The following is a 21,852-nucleotide window of genomic DNA, read 5'->3' as shown; positions in this document are numbered from 1 at the left end:
AAAATCTATTTCTGGAAAAAAAGAATATCAAGACAAGATTTAACGTAAGGACAACACATCAGTTCCAGTCCAGACTGTGATTTGTGATGTTTATTACCCAAATTCACCTATAACATTTAATATCCTTTGTGACAGGACTGCAGTTTTAGTGTATAGTAATAGTCCTATGAAGAAGGGTCCCCTTCCTGCCTGCCTTCTGTCCAGCTGTAAAGTTTTTGCCTGCATACTGGGGTCTCATTTTCCTATCTGGTTCTTTGTTAGCTTTTACTTTAACTTCTTTTTGTCAATTATATTTTCACCTGGCACAGAATTAGTTGTACACTTAAAATCCAGTGAATATATTAAACATGTTTTGGAATTAAATGCTCTCAAATTTTAATTACATCAGATTTCAAATATTGGACCAATTTCTTCTCCCGTGAGGAGTTCCAACTAAAGTCAATACAAATGTTTTATGAGTTATGCAACAGGATTTCTCCTATCTTTTATAAGTAATCCTAAAAAAGCAGTATTTATAGTATTTCTCTAGTTCTTATTCTGTGAAAATGCATCTTAGAATATGTACTGTGTAGTGACTCATCTGTAAAGTTGCAAAAGAATGACAGAAAGGAAAATGCCAAGTAAATTAGCTAAATCATTTACTCCTAAGTACATTTTAAAAGATACAAATATTAATATAAATAAAAATACAAAAATGTATACATATTCAAATATATGTCTAATTTGTATTATATTGGATATTTTTATCATCATATTTTTAAATTAATTACTGAATATCCATGTGAAAGCGAGTTGTTTTATTTTTAGACTGATAGGTATGAAAAATGCTTTTGAAATGTCTTGTTGACCTAATTAAAAACAAAAGTAGGAATAAACAACTTGCCCTGCCTCCGAGTCTATTTGGTTTCCAAAGTCGTCTTTTTTTGAGACTTTTTCTGCATATGTACTTTGTACAGTACCTAGGACAATGAGGCCTTTGAGCCCAACATTATTTATGTAAATACAAACAATTATTCCTAGCAGGGTGGCTAAAATTTTAGCCACATTCTCTATCATAGGGTGTATTGTACAGGCACATCTCATATTTCATGATAGTTGTCTCAGGATCAGAATAACCTTTTTAATCATGAAAATGAATTAACACCAGACTTTTGCTGAAAAGGGACTTGGTCATTTAAACTACCATGGAGATGAAAGCTAAATAGTGACTATTAACATTTTCAGACAGAGATAAAACCTTAAAGAAATATCTATCAAGTAATTACAACTCTTTTTCTTGCACGAATACATTCCTCAGTTAAGCCACTAAGGTTTTTTTAAGTGTTCATTCAGTGCTACACAAGTCAAGATGCCATCATCAATAGAATGCTAAATGTAAGTAAAATTGGGATCTTGTAGAGTATTCTTCCATGAATAGATGTTTCATGTCTGCTTTGTTATATTAAGGAAAAATCTCTTCTTTGTGTGTGTCACGAACAACCTCAGGAGACACTTAAAACACGGTGCTTCGGAGTAGCTCCAGCCCACAGAGGCAGCCTGGCCCTGGGACAGAGGTCTCTGAGGGGAGAAACACCACACATGAGCGCTTTGCAAATTCTCACCCTCCTTCCAACTGCAGCAAGGTCTACATACAACTTCTCACAAGGTTGTTTGGTGTAAACGTCCTGCAGTGTGTAAATATTGAGATTGTTGTCCTCTTATCATCTCCAGTGTTAACAGCTCAGCAGGGAAACTCCTGCTGCTGCTTATATCTGTGCAAATTGTCTCTCATAAAACCATCTCATAAGAGACATAGGCAAATGTCCAGTTTCTGTAATGGTGATGTTTGTTTATTTGTAATTAATTAGCCTGAGATCTGGCTCAATGATTTTGAACCTGATTTAGCAGGTAACTTTAGCAAGAGGAATGAGGTCACCCCGTCTCTCGTACCTTGGGAGATCGTACCACATACATCCCAGCCTGGAGTCACAACCCAAAGCTGCTGTGTGAGCATTCCTTTGGGGTGCCAGTAGGCATAACTTCACTAACACAAGCAAAACACGATGTGCTTAAGGAATTATATGCAATTTTACAGCTGTAACCTGGTCTCCTGGAGACGCTTAAAGATCCCCAGCAAAGGAGCTGGGTGTGGTGTCTGCTCCGTTCCACTCTGCTTCCAGAGAAAATGCCCTCAAGTATTAACTGTGGCCCACTGACATTTTTGGAATAATGTTTCAGCCCTCAGGTTGAAAAGGCTGGACATCGCTGCATTAAGCAAACTGGAAAATTCAAATCTACATTGTATCTCTTGAGGAAAATAAGATAGTTGAGGTAATTTATAGTGTTTAAGATGCTCTGTTATGAAATAATATCTTGTCAGTCACATGGAAAAGGGCAGTGGAAGCAGAAGCCAAAACATATAAAAAAGTATTAGGGACAGCAGGTTTTTTAACAGTAGGTTTTGAGCAATAAGCATAGAGAGAGTTGTTCCAGACAGCAGTTTGTAAGAAAATTCAAGATAAATTAAATGATGTATACTTAGATGGATTATCATCTCCTATAGCTTTTTCAGAAATAGATTTTAATTTCCAAGTACAGCAGTGGGAACCTCAGAAAATTTGATGAAAGTGGGATTTTTCTGGTTTTACACTAATACAACTGAAATCAGACCCTATTTACTATTTTATTTTCAACTTAAGTTACAATCTAAAATGCGAAACGTATGTTCTAGGACTTATAAAGTATTTTATATCTATTCAGCAGGTACTGGGTTCTCACTTGTCATTCCTCTCAGATACAGAAAGCCCCCCTGTTGTATTTTTATTTGTCACCTCCTTAAGTTTTTGCAGCCAGTTCCCACATCCTCTGCAGCTTTTTTGGGTATTCTTTTATAAACTACTTAGGCACTGAAGCAAAGACTGCAACAAAAGTTTCCCACCTCTCTGATAACTATTCTTTGTACCATGCTGCAGAGTAATTTTCTCTGTCTTTCTCTGCCTTGGTGAATATTTTAGCATTGTTTTTATGCTGTGGAGCTGCTCCAGATGGAGAGATGAAGATTAAACCACCCAGGGCACTCTCCATCCTAATGATCATGACACAGTGGACTCAGGGGCATCCAGTAACACATGCAGAGTCCCATGCTTACTGGCGGGAGGAGAGGGTATCTTGCTACCACTGCTCTCCTGGGTAACAGTTATGCAGATAACAAATTGTGCCTTTTGTTTCTATTCATGGAGATGCCCTAAATGGAAATATTTAAGAAATGTCCGTTTTTATTAGATACTGTTTTCACTTTTTTGAAACCTTTGTCATTTTTCCTTCTGGCCAGTCCTATGCAGAAAAACTCATGTTCATTAAGACTTGGGATGTCACCAGAGTGCACTTTTCTGTGAATAAACAGCTGTTCAGGGGAAAAAAAATACCCAGCTCTAAAATGAACAAAGTTCTTAAGACCATTTGCTTTCAAAATGGCCAACGCTAGTGCCATTGTATAATGAAACGTCACAGGCACTTAACTTTTATGGAGCAGTTATTGACTGGTCACTGTGTTCCTTTTCAGACACTAATGCCAAGGTCAGTTAAAACTAACCAAAGTCCAGATCAACATATATTTAATATGAGAAACTTGCCAGGATTTTATCACAATTTTTGTATCCTGGCCTGTTTTCAGACAGGCCATTCACAGCTTTTAATGTCTGTATTCTTTTACCTGTTATCTTTTCATTATATCTTGCCCATTTCCATGTTTCCCACTGAATGTCAGTTCCTACAGCTGAAATTTAATTTGAATTGTTAAATATATTCATTCTACCAGAGCTTTGAACATGAGTTTATGATTACTTCTTGGAATATAGCTTGCCTCAGTGGGACATAATAAATTAGTCTAATCATATGGTGAGTACTTACTTCATCTTGTGTTTGTTCCTGCTAGGAACTGAAATTTTCTCTGTAATTGTATGCAAATCCCTTCACCAGAATAATCAAAGGAAACCTATGTGTAGCTGTCCATCCTTCACAAGAGAGGCATAAAAGTAACCTAACTTTTAATTCTACTTAAATGAAAAGTTGTGTCTTCATATGTAAAATGTAGATACAAAAGAAAAGAACTTAAATTAAAAGGCATGTGAGTAGCAAACAGATACTTTGCTAATACTGAAGGCTGCTTTTAGCCCTGCTTTTTTACATATGCACAATACTACATTAATAATGTTAACAGGGCATTGAACCTGAAAAATAATAATATTGGGATTTTTCATTTTAAACATGGGGCAATTTATGAATTACCTTCAGAGGGTGCCTGTTTGCCTCCACTGCCTGCAGAAGTAGACTGGAGTAACTAGCTCAGAATCAGCTATTAAACTTCCAGCTGAGAGAAATGCTCCTGTAAGTCTTTTACTCCAAAGCATTTTATATATTGGCCTCAAATCATTCTGATTTGCATCTTTGAACTCTGTCAAATATTTTAGCATTAATTTTTTAAATGTGGACACCAAAAAGAGATTTAGTCATGTAATCGTAGTCCAGTGTCCTGTGTCTATGACTGTGATAGCAATGTTTGTGAAGACACTCAGATGAGGCAAGGTTATTAAGTGCCTTTTGCCCCATCAGTTCTTTTCAGAGGAGGGGTGAAAAGAGGGAGAAGAGGGTAGAAGGAGCTGAAACAATCTCTATTTGTTCATTTGCCTTCTGTAAAAATTCTGTCACTTCTTTGCATGCTGTTTTGCCCTGATTCATATAAAATATTTACATATATATGTATTTACTTGTATGTACATATATATGTGTGCTTGTAATGACTTGGAGCTCAGCAGGGAAAGAAGAACTTATTAAAATGTTTTCTCACCTTTTTTATCCTTGTAGAATTTTGTTCTTTTTAAGAAACTCAAATTCTAAGCCATTTTCAGGATTTAGTTGAGAGTGATACTTGCAGTGCCTCAGCTGAAGTGCCTGGGAGGTGCAAGATTATTCAATGTCATTACACTTCAATAAAAACCACTATATGAAATCTTCAGATGTTTCCCAAATTGTTGCTCCAGTCTAAATAGAAAGAACCACATCTTAATTCTGATCTACATCAGAAGAGCAATGAGTTAGTTTTAGGAACTGGAAGAAAATCAGATCTTTAGGCTCATCTCCAAATTGTTAGTTACTTGTTGTGGGGGAGACAATCAACTTTTAATCAATTTGTGGTCTGTGTGTCAGTTTAAAAGAAATAGTAAGACTTATTTCAGACTCATTTCAATCAAAAGGTAACCATATTATAATCATAGCATCCAAATTTTAAAGCCTGTCTTCCCAGGACTTGTTATATTTTTCTGAAAAAATTAAATATTTGAGAATATAGATTTCAAAAAGATCTTAACACAACTGAAATTTCACATCAAAAATAATGTGCCTGGGATCTACAAGTAGAAATTATAGAAGGACTGAGGTCCTATAAATTATCTGCTGTGTAGCCACCAATAAATATGGACATGGCCACATGTTCATAGAGGTAGAATTAAGGCTGCAACTCTCTTAAAATGAATGCTTCTTAGTGTAAATGCCTGTTGTTTCAGTCTGAAGATTGTTCTTGCATTTTTCTCTCATGTGTGTTAGAAACAACACTGCACTAATGCTGATAGGCAGAGGTTGTCAGATATTTTAGAGTAAAAGACTAGTTTTCTAACTAATCCCTATAGAAAGGAGGAAGAAGTTCTGACATCAGGATCCTCATTTAGTATCCACAGTCAGTTCTGTTCTAGAGCACAGGTATCTTATGCATGGACTGAGGCAGATGCCTTGTGGGGAAAAATAGTATGTGACAATATAATTAAAAACAGCACCATAATACATTAATTAGAATATATTAAGGTACTGCTAATTTTAAGATATACCAGCTCTTGAGTGCTTTACCTTGCAGTCTTAATATTCTTTGACATGGTTCTTTTGGATGTTGTTTACACAAAGGTCTACGTACAATTGTATACGTCATGGGGCAAACAAAATCTTATTCAACTGAGACTAAAGATGTAAGTTGTTGGGAAGATAGCAGTTTCTGGAAAATAGCTTTGCATCAATTAAGATATTGTGTAAGAAATAATTTATTGGTATCAACGTTACAGACTATAGGTTTTAGTGAAATGAAGAATGTTGGCTTTAAGGCATTGCACTAAAGAAGAAAAGTTTAAGGTATAATGTATAAGAGCAAGGAATATTTACAACTAAGCTGGATATTTGTCAAATTAATAGTAATAATAGAAGAACAAAGAAAAAAGGTAATAAGTATTTGAACATACCGCATTTTCCTCCAAAATAAGGTCATTTTCCTGTTTTCTTTCCTTTTTTAAAAATACTGATACACATTAGCCCTAATGATAGACCCAGGAGGACATATCAGATAACTGGATATTCAGAGAGACTATGTACCTTTTATAGTTACTTTAAAATGCTGGTCTGACAGAGAGTAAGAATAGCACCTGCTTTTTTTTTCTCTTTTTTTTTTTCCACTCAGTGGCTTAATTGCTGTTTTTTTAAGGTAATAGTTTGTGAGGTTCTGATAACAGTGTAATTGCATACAGTTTCTGATTTAGCATTCAAAGTTCTGTAGTAAGGATTTGCTAAAATTTGCAAAGAACATGGCTTCAGTGCTGCTTGTAAACTTCAGAGGAGCCAAAGACTTCTCACCTGAGCCAGTTCTAGCTGAACCTTTTGCCATAGCTAAATAATTGACAAATAAAAACAAAGACAATATAAAATGTTAACAAGGAACATAAATGTACTTTTGGTATACATCTGCAAGGATGCTTGGATGTATTCATCTCTATACATGCTTGTCATAAGAAAGGCTACTGGACTTTGTCGTTAGTTTGAAGGCATTTAGTGAAGTGGGAAGGCTAGTGATATCTGAGAAATGTAAAAGCACGAGCAAAAGTACCAGACTGCCTTCAAAATCAGGGCTTTTCTTCAGTCCCTCTCAAGTTTCCACTCATCTTTATCACTTGGCATTTTGATGAGACACCTTTACAGTGTATTTCATATGAAGGTTGCAGACTCTGAAATGCAAAAAAGGGGAAAAATCTTGCTGCAAAGTGAGTGTAGCATAAACAGGACCTGACATAGCCTGAATCTTTGATCATGAATTCCTGTTGTGGAGTAAGCCAAACCTCCTCCCATATGCTCACTGAAAGCACATAACCTACACACCATTGTTCCACTTAAGATTTTTTTTTTTAAAAAAAAAGGTTATGGTTGACAGCATTTGCTTGTAGCTTTATGTCCTCCTCAGGAAAGAAGGATTATTAAATACTGCAGCTGAAGTTGCACAGGTACAAGTCTTTACAGGATTAAAGGAGAGAAGGACAGAAAGTCTGACCATAAGCCATTGCTAGAGCTTGTTTTGGAGGTGTCTCACAACACTGAGAAAATATTCAAGGTCATAGATCTCAGGAGGCGAGAAACGTAAACTCAGATCGTAAAGGTAATTTCCTTTATCATCAAATATTCTGAAATCTTTGAAGCAAAAAAATAATAGAGGAGATGGCTAAACTGGGTCCATTATTTCCTCAGTTTTGTTTCAGAACCATCTGTACTAAAATTTGGGACAGACGTTTTAGTGAGGCCTGTTGTGATAGGACAAGGGGTAATTGTTTAAAACTAAAAGAGGGTAGACTTAGACTAGACATAAGGAAGAAATTTTTTATGATGAGGGTGGTGAAACACTGGAACAGGTTGCCCAGAGAGGTGGTAGATGCCCCATCCTTGAAAACATTCAAGGCCAGGCTGGATGGGGCTCTGAGCAACCTGATCTAGTTGAAGATGTCCCTGCTCATTGCAGGGGGCTTGGACTAGATGACCTTTAAAGGTTCCTTCCAACCCAAACTATTCTATGATTCTATGAAAATTATCCTGGTGATTGATAATATAGGTGACTTAATTCACAACCTACATCATATCCACATGTATTTGAAAGTACACAGAATTTGGAAAGCTAACTAAACACAAACATGGATTTTTCAGGAACAAATCATGTGAGATAAAGCAAATTTCCTTCTATTACAAAGTAACGGGTTTTGTAGACATTGGGAAAGAAATAGGTGTCTCATTCTAGTAGGATTTTTTACGCAGTTTGCATGAAATTTTGCTAAATGAGCTAAAGAAATTTTGTCTTGATGAAATCTGTAGAAGATATGTAAAACACTGGTCACACACTTGAACTCAGAAAGAAGTATATGAGGTTCACTGTCAAATAAAAAGGTATTAAGTAGTGATCCATTCTGCTTGCAGTCTTTCCCAGAATCTTTGTTAATGCCTTGGATGAAGAAATATAGAATACATTTGTTAAACTTGTGGAAGATAAAAAATTGAAAGGACTGTGTGTACTTTGGAATACATTTCTAAAATACATCACATTATCACCAATGCACTTCAAGAAAGACTTGGATCAATTGCAACATATGAGAGGAAAGCAAGGAAAATTGTCAGAATCTAGAATAAAACATGTTCCACAAGGAAAACCTGAAAGAACCATGTTTCAGCAGGAGAAGTGCAGACAGAAAAGAAATGAAACAGCAGTCTTCAGTTAGGTAAAGGATTGCTTAAAGAAGAAGAGAACAAACTCTTCTCCAGGTCTACTAGAGGTAGGACAAGAATGAGTGGCTTTAAATTGTGCCAGGGGAGACTTAGGTTAGACTTCAGGAAACATCTAATGATAAGGATAATTAAGCAATGAATATATTACCTGGGAAGTTAAAGAATCCTCTTTACAGATTTTTAAGGACAAAGAAAGATATCTGTCTAGAATGATGTAAATATAATTTATTGTCTTGGGGGATGCAGGGATAGAGAGGAATAGATGGGATTATTTCTTGAGCTCCCTGTCTTATTTTCCAATCTATGTGTCATTTCTGTGAATTAGACCCAAGAAGGATTCAGAACACACCTGTAGTTCTAGCTTTCTCTCTGTCATCTAAATTGACCAGACTAAACTGACTTTTTGTTGAATGTTCTGGCTCCAACTCCAAATGCGGAGAAAATTGGGCATGCGAATGAGTTATCGTATGTCAAAAGTTATATGATAGAGCTTATAAATCTTACTGGTTGTGTTTGAGTTCTGGAAGCTATATACTGACCAAAAATTTAAAACAAAACCATATGTTAATAAGAAAGTATTAATCATAATGAGGAAAACTAAAATACGCTTGAGTTTGAGTGTCTGTGGTTATTGGTTGAATGTACAATCATGCATCACTCACACTGTAAATGTCTTGTATGGTTTTCATCACTGTAGTGTCTGGATTCATCTCGCCAAGATTTGGCTAAATAAATGGTAGGTATTTTCACTAAGCCTCCTGTCTAGACTCCTTCAAGTATTCATTGGGGAAAGAGAAAAGCACCTTTGAGATAGATATCTAAGACAAAAAAAAATTGCTTTTTTATGGGATATATGTCTCTCCTTTGAAAGCTTGGATGATTAACTTAGCCAACTACTTTATAGACAGCTAGAGTTAAGTGACATGAATCCAATCCCAAATGTCAAATATATTGGCTTATCCATACTAAATGATTTGATCATTTATTCTTCACTTCTGCTGTGTGTTGGATTTATAACGAATTTATTTCTTCTACTGATCCTAATATGAGTTCCAATAGATGGAAATAGCTTTCATAAAATAGCTCCAGCATTTCAGTGTCTGTGGCTGTTGGGATCATAGCTAATCTTGGGAATGGGATCAGTTCCTGTTTGAAAGTTAATTGGACCAGAAAGAGAAGAAAATGAATTTGCATTTCAGTAACATGCAGTATACAATGCCCATCTTTGGAAAAGACCCATGTTCGTCAGAGATGTTTTCTACTCCTGGGGCCATAACAGAAATATATTGCATATGCTGTTTCCAAGTATATTAACCTGTTAACTTGTGTCATTCGGTACTGTCAGTCTGCTAGCCAGAGTAAAATACAGTAATAATCTGTAAACTTTGCATCCTTTTCATCATAGAAAATTAATAGTAAGTTACTTCTTGCACAAATAAGAATTATTACTGGGGGTTCTACTGTTTGGACCAAGCAGCCACTTTGCTATCTGTCTCTTGGCAAGACCATAAGGAATGATTGCATGCACTTAGAGGGGCGGGGGATATGGTTTTCCAGAATGAAAAGGCTGCTAGAAGATGAAAGTTATTGAAATTTAATTATAACACTGTAATTGATCACTGAAATATTTCTGGGGAAAGCAAGCAAGCAAGCAAGAAGAAAAAGAAAAAAAGGAAAGAAAGAACAGGAGACAAGCCAACCATGTGCATTCCAGCAGAAAAATAAGTCAAGAAAATGCTCCTTCGATCTCTTAGTTTATTCTGAACACACTGAAGAGATTTAGAGATCAGATGTTACTTTTCATTTAAATGGAAATAAATGAAATTAAGTCATTGACTGCTGAAATGAATTTAGATAGGGGAAAGCCTAGCTGGTACAGCAGAAGACAAATAAAAAAACCTGAAAGGCCACTGAACTTTTAAAATCAAAAAGATCACTCATGATTTCAGCTACTTGGGTGGAGGGTGGTTGTGTATAGGCTCCAATTACAGCAATGTTGCAGTGACTAGAAGGAATCCTGGACTCCCAAACTCCTCCACTTACATTGTGTTCTTAAATACCAAAATTGCTCAAGTGTTTTACACCCTTTGGCCTCCAGACGATATCTAAGTCTCTCTGAAGAAGTACTAATCTCTCTCTAAACAGATAGAAGACCAGGTGCACATCTGGCATTGTTTTTTGTTGGCTGATACATTTTGCAATGGAAAAATGCCTATGGAGTGCAGAATGAGGGAAGCAGGTTAAAAAAAAAACTGAGATTTTGTTTGTAAGGTACTTAGCTGTAGTATCAAGCCCAATATATAGATTTTCTTTTGGGAAAAAAAATAGCAGTATGTTAGATCATCACAACTCCACATGACTAGAGAACAGAAAAACAAGGAGAGAAGGTATCAAGAAAATAAAATCTTTGCTTTCTTGCCCTCTCTCTGGTTTGGTTCTAGTACATTGAGGTGGAATTGGTATTACCAGTCCTTAAGCCATTATCAATAGTATCTACATTGAGCAATGACCTATAAAAAGCAGTTGGCAGATTTCTCATCCCAGGTCATTTGGGGAAAATTCCGCAGAATCATATTCCCATAAAGAGGAAAAAGAAATCATTCTTGTATATAGCATCCTTGCATTTGGGAAGGACTTCATCTGTGTTTCCAGGCAGTTGTATTGGTGTTTTATCTTATTTGTAATTTGCTAATTTAAAAAACAAAACAAAACAAAAAACCTCCAGGAAGTTTGAATTAGTTGGTGAGGAAGGGTTACTATATAGACTTGTGAGAACTTACCTTACTTATATTTATTGGCATAGTCCTAAACATTTTCTTAAATAATGTTGTTTTGAAAAACATTGATTGTGTAGCTCAGCTGATATGAGTTAACCTGGGGTTTTTTTAGTTTGATTCCATACAACAAATAATATTCCACAGTACATGGGACGGAATGTATTCCAGAAAATGAATCATTCATCTCTCTGTAGCATAACTGAGGATAAACAGCAGATAACCAGAAAATAGATACCTTTTAGACGACAACTGTAAGATTAATGTCTGCTGTCTCTACTTGGGCAAACATCTTTCTGAAGTTTAAGAATTTTGTCTAAATCGAAATTCTGCACTCAGTTTCTGAGAATTACCCCAGGTTAGTTTCAGGTTTTTTGCCTTATGAAATGTTTGCAGCACTACATACAACTAATTTTTTTCCCTGTTAGCTGTAGCCAATTATTTTGGACAAATAAGCATTCTTCTCAGCATGTCTAATTTTTGTGCCAACTGAGCCTATGAATGCCTTTATTCATTCTATGTAAACTCCACCCTTGTCAGTCTGTTATATTAAAAATTGTTCCTGCACACTGAATAGATGACTGTGCCACTGATCACTTGCACAGGGATTCTGACCTCTTCTGATGGAGATGTTGCACCCTATCCAGTTGCTACCATTTAGCTGTATTACGCTGTATGTGGAAGACATGCTAACATGAAAACCCACATCTGAGTGCCAGCTACTGACAAGAAGCCACAGAAGCTTCAAATGCCTAAATGAAGGCAGTTGCTAATGAAATGTGGCAAGTCAAACCTTGATCCAAGGTAGAAGAAAAACTTTTCTATGTGTTTGTCTGCTATTTGTCATGCATTATGCTGGGATAAATTCCCAGTTTGATCAAAACACATCTTAATAAAGTTGTCCAAGCGAAATAAGAAAGGAATGAGGGGATGTCAATTGCTGTTTCAAACACCATTCATTCTGAATCAAAGAAAATGTTAATTTGTGTCAGGAAGCTGAATTAAGTAAATGTTGACTGCCTTTGTAGCAAAGATCAAGTCAAAGTTACAGTGTAAATGAAGCAGGAACCCCTGTAACACTAGAGTAGTTTTAATGTATGTCTATATATGGAAATGAATAGGAAATGAAGCAAGAAATACAATGTTTGGGAAAGAATCTCATGATTTGCAGAGATAATTACAGGCAAAAAGGAGATTGAATATAGCAACAGGAAAAGCAGAATAATTATGCAGCAATTAACAGGAAAGCTGTGTGGTTCTTTGGAAAAAACAACAGTCATCAGGTTAAAAATATATGCTGAGTACAGAAATGTTGTAATACTCAATAAATCAAGTATTTCAATTAATTTCCTAAGATAAAATACTGTTTCATAAAATAAAACTCATTTATAGGATGAAATATGTTATGCATTTTATGTATTCATTATAAATGTTTGCATTTTTATCTTAAATATGTCATCTGAATTGGAGAAAAAAACAAATGTTCATTTCAGAGTGTGGGTATGTAGTGTCATAATGATAAGAAGATACAGATTTTAAGTTAATATTTCAAGGAATGCAGATGTCATAGGAGCCAGTAGAAAAATAGCTGCTCCTAGATTTGCAAGAGAATTAGTTTCTCATGTGTTCGAATGCCTTCATATTCTGATAAAACTATTGTCTACTTTTATTTTACTGGAGGCAAACTCAGGTTTTGGTGGCTTTGTAGGTCTTCTGATAATTAGTTAGCAACAGCACACTTGAAAGCACTCTTTCTGAAATGTAGCTTACAAAGATTCCTCTTGCAATCTGTGGGAATGTCTGATAGCACTTTTTACGGGGAATCTGTCATGCAGTGGCATCTTCAAGTGCATTAAAATGACAGCCGGGGGTCTCTGCCCTCAGGCATGGGACCTTCTTCTTGAAGAGCGAAAGGAGCCACCACTGTGTAGCCGCATCACTGTGGATAGTTTGCAAGAGTTGAAATCTTTCATTTAAAGCTAGTGGGGAAAATTCAGCCACATAACGAGTAAAAAGCCATGATATTTAATGTTGTGATTTTAGACAGGGGGACCTTCTGTGAATTGTATCATTTTTATCACTATGCTATTGACAAACATATCTGTCCTTTCTGTCTTTCTTAAACATTAACTCTGGATCTGAGGTGTGCAATCTTCATTACTTTAAACAATTAACCATTTACTCTAGATAAAAGATGGAATAATACATGCGTCCTACTTCAGGAATTGGTTGGACAAGCCAAGGCTAGACTTACAAGCTGTCCTAAGATATGTCACAAGCTCCTCTCCTGCCTCTGTACTGCACATCCCCAGTGAGAAAAAATTAGGAGAGGGAAGAAGGCGAAGGGCTGGTGGGCCAGGGCACACTGAGACTGCGGGCAGGGAGCCTGCCCTGTGGGTTTAGGTGGAGACCTCAGAGCAGATGCTGCCTTGCCCTCCTGTGAATGGGCTCGAAGATGGCAAAGGGGGCGTCAAATACTGATAATGATAAAGAGCAATAATCCTACCAGTAGTAATAATTAATGCTTCTATGGGTGCCCTTCATTCATTGACCTCTAATCACTTTGCATACATTGATTAAAGCTGTATAGGATCTCTGAAATAGATCAATATCTTTTCTTTTCACACATCTGTACTGGCATATATATATATATGTATCAATAAATGAAAAAAATGTATTCTTATTAAGAAGCATTAAAAACTGCTTGGATTAAATGCTGACCAAAAAAAAAAAACACACAAAAAAAGCAAAGCATTTGAATGTCTGACATACTGCTTTTGTAGTATACAAATACTTCTGGTGAACGAGTAGGCTCAGATTTTTTCTTTGCTGTGCCATAAAATGCCCGGATGTAGAAACCTGTACAAAACCGATCTGAGAAGCTGAATACTTGACTGGAAGAGTTCATGTGTATAAATCATATGAAGATTATCCATAATGCTGAGAGTCATTCCAAGGATTCTGATCACAGCAATTGTAATTTTCGTTAATTGCATACTGTGCGCTGATCATGGCTAGCAGCATAGGTAGGGATACAAACAGTCTCTTATTCCGTTCTCTGCAGGAGCAAATATTAAGAGACAGAATAGTGATTAAGGACAATTCCTATTCAAAAAATGCAATGATTGTGTTACAAGTGTATTGTATCCTTTTCTTTTAGGTTATTCAATACTTCAAGCTATTATGGAAAAAGCAGGACAAAATAGCTGGCAAGTCAGTGCCATCTGTGTGGAGAATTTTAATGATGCCAGCTACAGGCGGCTTTTAGAAGACCTGGACCGAAGGCAAGAAAAGAAATTTGTAATAGACTGTGAAATAGAGAGGCTTCAGAATCTCTTAGAACAGGTAATACCTGCTTTTAATATCATTGTAAGCACTTCACTGAAACTCCAGATGAGATACCATTGGGCATTGTATTTCATTTATTTTCTCAATGGAAATGAGATTGCTTGCTCGCCGTTTTTGTTTTTCTTCATGGGCCTATATTTGTACATCCACTTGCCTGCTCTGTTTTCTTTTCGTATAAAATTCTTGTCATAACAGCCAGCGTGTCAGCACAGTGAGCCCCCTCTTTCCCACTCAGCAGGTCTGCGGGCGAAGGGTGCCAGCAGTCAGGGCAGCTGCACATTTGTCCCCAGATCCCAGCACCTCCATGCCTGATACATCTTGCATCAGGGTCTTAGGGCGGGTGGAACAATGTGGTGTAGCGTAATTACCAAGATGCCCTCAGTCTGTACCTTCAGGGTGGTAAAGCTCAGTTTTGTTTGAGGGAAAAAAAGCTTATTTGAATCCAGTATTAACTTTCTATTCACCCTATGCATTTCTACCCATAAAAGGCTTTAAAATTATTATTACACATATTTAAACTGATAGTTTTATTACCTTAGCAGAGTATTTATGAACATGAAGAACAGTAGAATAAAGGCGCTATTGAACTGGGAAGGAAGGTCAAGTTTTTCCATCAGTTATTCATGGAAAGTTGCTATCACATAAAGAAAATACTGCGCCAGACACACTGGCTTGCACTGGGTAGTACCTATACCAGTGTGTAAAGTGAATATAAAATCCTGCTGCTCTGATGTGGCAAATCTATGTCTATATAGTGCTCACGTATGAGCTCTTTCTTAAATGATGGAAAAAATAAAATAATGCTTTGAAAGGAGGATTTCGTCAAATGACAGGAAAATAACTTAGGGTTAACTCTCTGCTTCTCGCATGATCCCACATATTATGCTGATGTGGTGCAAGCGCACTGTTCAGTACCTGCTGCTGCTGCTGCTGCTGCAGGAATTGCAGGGAATGAATGCCATCTGCTGGTGGCAGATCCGCTGCCGCCACCCGGCTTCTCTTTGCTAGTGCATTAGACAATTTTGAAGATTTTGTTGCAAAAATGGTCATGATGCATCTGCTACTGAAGTCACAGAAATAGGAAATGTCGTTTGTGATACAGAAATGCATAAAACAGTACTCACAGAAATATATATATGTCAATTTTGCTTTCATTGGCAGAAGATAAAGAGGGAAACTGGAAATTAATAGTGTGGCTGATTTAACAAGGACTTTTTCTATGACTGTTGCCAGGAGAATAGATGATGCCATATTGCCATAGATATTCATTTGGACATTTTTTTGATTCTGAATGCCATTATGTTTTAACACGTTTTCTATAGCTTATAATGAAATCCTCCCCCAGTTCAGCCTATGTTGTAGAAAAACAGAACTCCCATTTCAGGGTCTTTTAAAATGCATTTAGAAAAATAATTTCTTTCTCAGCTCTGTGTATGTGCACGTGTGTATGCACCTGATTTCTTTTACACGGCATGCAAATGTGACTTAGAAAAAGTACACTGTATTACCCTAAGTCTTGAAGTACACCCACCATCCTGCATAGGTGTATCTACTGAGTATCCACTTAGTTTCAAAGCAAAATGGAGTCATCCAGTGCGCGTTTGGATCTCACTGATCTCACGTGTACATTTTATTTGCTTCCAGGAGCTGCTACTCATTTTCCTTCCAGATTGGGACCTGCATAGTCAGTTCCTTTTTAGGAATGTAACCTGTCCTCTTTGTTCAGATCATGCAGAGCTAAATTGGATATTGATTTTAATGTGATTAGGTTTTGACCTCGTCTGACTTCATACATGTCTGGATTTTGCATACCTAAAACAGGTACTTAATGCAGGCATGGTAAGTCGTAAAAATGCAGTGCCTGGCCTCAACAGACTGAATCAGAGGTGATGAGCTTGGCTGACACCTCTACAGGGCAAGCTCGAAAGCAAATTGAGTCCTCTTTCCATTAACTGTACCGGGAGAGTGGCAGGTAGGAGTTAACACCCAGCTTGCAACATACCTGTATCTAGCCAGTCACAGAAGCACTTTTAGGAAGTGATTCATCTGGCTACTGTCTAATTTTGGGTGGAATGAATTTTACCCAGGAAATAAGCTCTTCTGCACTTGTGCTGATGTTTATTCACGCTTAAGTGTAAAGCCTTTGCCCTTAAAACTGTGCTAATGAAGGGAGATAAATTGTTTTTTGGGCATGTGGGTTTTTTCTTTTCTCAGTAGTGACCGCTCATATATATATAAATACATATATATTTACACTTGACCTGATTAAATTGAATTCGTATATTTCAGAATGTTTATGTAATTTTTTCCAGGTCATGTGAATTCTTTTCTTCTCCAGCATGCCTGGAGATCCTCTCCATCCTTCCAAAGGAAGGTCACTGTACAAACAGGAATGGCATTACAGCCAAACTACAAAAAGTATGCAGAAGAGCTGAAAGCTGTACTCTCCATTGTGAAGGTCCTGGTCTTCCTAGACAGGCTGACCTGCAAGTAGGCCTGGGGTGCTGGTTTGGGGTTCCAAAATTAAAGCGCTTTGCCTTCAGAGATCAAGTGCTGCTTAAGGATGGGCAGTCAGAAACAGTCTTGGACACAAAAACATTTAGTCTGCCAAAAATGGGATTGAAGCAAAAAGAGTCTAGCCCAATGTAGAAAATGCAAAATCACAGCCATTTTAAAATATCAGCCACTGACTTTTTCCCTTTGCATGAAGGCTTTAATAACCTGTAGCAGACAGGTAAGGTGCCTTCACAAATGGACTAAAAGTTGGCATGCTCTTCCCTGCATACACAGAGGAATTGATTAAGCTTCAGTGACTCTAATTAACTCAACTTCTTTCCTGCCTAGTTCTGCTGTAATTGAGAGCCTAAGTTGTGACTATACTGTAATACTTTGCAATGTACAAGTAAATGTTCTGCAGAACATTTAGGAAAAGTAATTAAATCTCAGTAATGAGACCGTAACTCAAAGTGCTTTGCCCTTAAATCTATGCTAATGAAGGGCTTGTGGGCTTGTGGTTTTCTTCTCAAGTGACTGCCCATATATATGCACATTCACACTTCTCATGACTGTGGACCTCAAGCAGTGAAGACTGGAGACTTTTTTGCTGGCCGTGTTCAAAAAGGGAGCTCATGTGCCACTCCCCTGCCCATACCTGGTTCCAACTTATCTGGCCTGGTGTCTTCTGCTCACTGTCCTCTCCCAGCTGCCCGGCTGAGAAATTCAGCACCTTGCTTATTTCCTCACTTCTTGTGCAACTTTAATCTTACCATTTTCTGTTTCCTTTTGTCTCCTGTATATTTCTTAGTTCATTAGTTTTTCTCATTTATTTTCTCCTCTCCGTGTGCCTTGGTGTGTGTAGAAGCTGCCTCCACACTCCGTACCTGAGGGTTGTCTTCAGGGAAAATTTCTCTTCTGGAACCCAATTGATGTATCTGAAATCCAGGCGCCCCCTGTGCACAACCCAGGATGTGCATTTTTCATCATATGATATTCCTCTCAGGTTTTTATGTTGCTGTGGTGAGGATGATGTTTTGGGCAAGGGCCAAACCTGTACACCTTTTAAGGGTGAAGTATGGAGAGATGGAGTTTAATTTTCAGATTTCCATTCTAGAAAGGGAGAGTAGGGCCAGCATTAAATTCAGGAGGCGCATTCAGCCTGCACACAAGTGTTTATATACAATTTGCTTGGATTGCCTGCTACTGTCTTAGCCCCAGAAAACGTTTCAGATCTTACCTCTCAAGGCTATGCCAAGACTTACAAGGCTGTGATGGTTTTCTTCATAAAATTATGCTTCTCTTCTTTGGTCATGCTCACCCACACAAGACCTTACGGTCTCCAGTAGCACCTGGAGATATTTGGGTGTGATCAGAAACATTTTGCTTGGTTTCTGTATTAGTGACAATTGGCATGGCTCAAACTAGATTTGAAGAGGGAAGGGGATAAAACCAGGCTTGCTAGAGATAAGCCTGGGGTCAGCACACCAATGTTTGAGGGATGGTGTGCTAGCGAGGTCCTTCGGTCTGCCATCTCAGTGGAGGTAGGGGATGGAAAGCCATGTGACAGCAAAGATGCAAGGGTTATTGATGTGTTAGAAACCATGGAAGCACCTGAGAACGGTCACATAGGATTAGGGCTTCTCCCCTCAAAAAGGTGGCAGGAGCAATAGCCCAACTGAAGTGCATCCACACCCATGCACACAGCATGGGCAACAAACAGGAGGAGCTGGAAGCCACTGTGCAGCAGGAAAACTGTGATATAGTTGCCATCATGGAAACATGGTGGGATGACTCACACTACTGGAGTGCTGCAATGGACGACTAAAAACTCCAGAAGGGATAGGCAAGGAAGGAGAGGCAGTGGGGTAGCCCTGTATGTTAGGGAGTGTTTTGATTGTCTAGAGCTTAACGATGGTGACCATAGGATTGAGTGTTTATGGGTAAGAATCAGGGGGGAGGCCAACAAGGCAGATACCATGGTGGGAGTTTGTTTTAGACCACCCAACCAGGATGAAGAGGCGGACAAAGTATTCTATAAGCAGCTGGCAGAAGTCTCACAATCACTAGCCCTTGTTCTCGTGGGGGACTTCAACTTACCAGGTGTCTGCTGGAAATATGATACAGCAGAGAGGAAACAGTCTAGGAGGCTCCTGGAGTGTATGGAAGATAACCGCCTGACACAGGTGGTGAGGGAGCCAACTAGGGAAGGTGCCCGCTGGACCTCCTGTTTGTGAAAAGGGAAGGACTTGTGGGTGATGTGGCGATTGGAGACCATCTTGGACATAGCGATCACAAAATGACAGAGTTTTCGATTCTTGGAGAAGTAAGGAGAGGGGTCACCAAAACTGCTACCTTGGACTCCTGGAGGGCAGACTTTGGCCTGTTCAGGAGCCTGGTTGACAGAGTCCCTTGGGAAGCAGTCCAGAAGGACAAAGGAGTCCAGGAAGGCTGGACATTCTTCAAGAAGGAAATCTTAAAGGTGCAGGAGCAGGCTGTCCCCATGCGCTGAAAGACGAGCTGGTGGGGAAGAAGACCGGCCTGGCTGAACAGAGAGCTTTGGCTGGAACTCAGGAAAAAAAGGAGAATTTATGACCTTTGGAAGAAGGGGCAGGCCACTCAGGAGGACTACAAGGATGTCGTGAGGTTATGCAGGGAGAAAATTAGAAGGGCCAAAGCCCAGCTGGAACTTAATCTGTTTACTGCCGTAAAAGACAATAAAAAATGTTTCTGTAAATACATTAGCAACAAAAGGAGGGCTAAGGAGAATCTCCATCCTTTATTGGATGCAGGGGGAAACATAGTGACAAAGGATGAGGAAAAGGCTGAGGTACTTAATGCCTTCTTTGCCTCAGTCTTCAATAGTCAGACCAGTTGTTCTCGGGGTACCCATCCCCCTGAGCCGGAAGACAGGGAAGGGGAGCAGAATGAAGCCCCCATAATCCAAGGGCAAATGGTTAGCAATCTCTTACACCACTTAGACACACACAAGTCTCTGGGGCTGGATGGGATCCACCCAAGGGTACTGAGGGAGCTGGTGGAAGTGCTCACCAAGTCACTTTCCATCATTTATCAGCAGCCCTGGCTAACCAGGAGGACTGGAGGTTAGCAAATGTGGCGCCCATCTACAAGAAGGACCGGAAAGAGGATGTGGGGAAGTACAGGCCTGTCAGCCTGACCTCGGTGCTGAGGAAGGTTACGGAGCAGATCATCTTGAGTGCCATCATGCAGCACGTACAGGACAACCAGGGGATCAGGCCCAGTCAGCATGGGTTTATGAAAGGCAGGTCCTGCTTGACTAACCTGATCTCCTTCAATGACAAGGCGACCCGCTCAGTGGATGAGGGGAAGGCTGTGGCTGTTGTCTACCTGGACTTTAGTAAGGCCTTTGACACCGTTTCCCACAGCATTCTTCTGGAGAAACTGGCTGCTCATGGCTTGGATGGCCATACTCTTTGCAGGGTAAAAAGCTGGCTGGACGGCCGGGCCCAAAGAGTCGTGGTGAATGGAGTTAAATCCAGTTGGCAGCCAGTCACAAGTGGTGTTCCCCAGGGCTCAGTACTGGGACTAGTTCTGTTTAACATCTTTATCAATGATCTGGATGAGGGGATCGAGTGCACCGTCAGTAAGTTTGCAGATGACACCAAGTTGGGTGGGAGTGTTGATCTGCTGGAGAGTGGGAAGGCCCTACAGAGGGACCTGGACAGGCTGGATGGATGGGCCAAGGCCAACCGCATGAGGTTCAACAAGGCTCAGTGCCGGGTCCTGCACTTGGGTCAAAACAACCCCATGCAACGCTACAGGCTTGGGGAGGAGTGGCTGGAGAGCTGCCTGGCAGAAAAGGACCTGGGGGTGTTGGTTGACAGCCAGCTGAATATGAGCTGGCAGTGTGCCCAGGTGGCCAAGAGGGCCAATGGGATCCTGGCTTGTATCAAGAATAGTGTGGCCAGCAGGACCAGGGAGGTGATCATGCCCCTGTACTCAGCACTGGTAAGACCACAGCTCAAGTACTGTGTTCAGTTTTGGGCCCCTCACTCCAAGAAGGACATGGAGGTGCTGGAGCGTGTCCAGAGAAGGGCAACGAAGTTGGTGAAGGGTCTGGAGCACAAGTCTTATGAGGAGCAGCTGAGGGAGCTGGGGTTGTTTAGTCTGGAGAAGAGGAGGCTGAGGGGAGACCTTATTGCTCTCTACAACTACCTGAAAGGAGGTTGTAGCGAGGTGGGGGTCAGTCTCTTCTCCCAAGTAACAAGCAATAGGACGAGAGGAAATGGCCTCACTTTGTGCCTGGGGAGGTTTAGATTGGCTATTAGGAAAAATTTCTTCACTGAAAGGGTAGTCAGGCACTGGAACAGGCTGCCCAGGGAAGTGGTTGAGTCCTCATCCCTGGAGGTATTTGAAAGACAGGTAGATGTGGTGCTTAGGGACATGGTTTAGTGGTAGACTTGGCAGTGCTAGGTTAACAGTTGGACTCAATGATCTTAAGGGTCTTTTCCAACCTAAACGATTCTATGATTCTATGATTCAAAGCCCCGTTTAAGCACAACACTGGAGCAAGACATCAGTTTCTGCAGGGTCACAGAATTATTGCTTCGATTCATCAGTAAGACAGACAGTGTCTTCAGCCTATCTGAGTCAATAGATCTCCACCTACTCTCGAGAATCTGCTGTAACTTAAGCATACCAA

The 21,852-nt window shown here is 39.2% G+C and overlaps 1 protein-coding gene across 7 annotated transcripts in view; it reads left to right on the top strand.

Moving 5' to 3' along the window:
• GRIA4 (glutamate ionotropic receptor AMPA type subunit 4) overlaps window positions 1-21,852 on the top strand; it is a 236,133-nt gene that overhangs the window by 120,621 nt on the left and 93,660 nt on the right. For all 7 annotated transcript variants that reach the window (XM_009476843.2, XM_009476844.2, XM_087756036.1 and 4 more), the window contains exon 4: window positions 14,488-14,672. In XM_009476843.2, coding sequence (XP_009475118.1) covers window positions 14,488-14,672 — 185 coding nt within the window. The remainder of the gene's footprint in view (window positions 1-14,487; window positions 14,673-21,852) is intronic.

This window comes from Nipponia nippon, unplaced genomic scaffold (genome assembly GCF_047370975.1).
Source record: "Nipponia nippon isolate SJK-2023a ecotype South Korea unplaced genomic scaffold, ASM4737097v1 scaffold_2, whole genome shotgun sequence".
NCBI lineage: Eukaryota > Metazoa > Chordata > Aves > Pelecaniformes > Threskiornithidae > Nipponia > Nipponia nippon.
The sequence above is the reverse complement of the archived record's forward strand: the minus strand, read 5'-3'. Positions and strand labels throughout refer to the sequence as shown.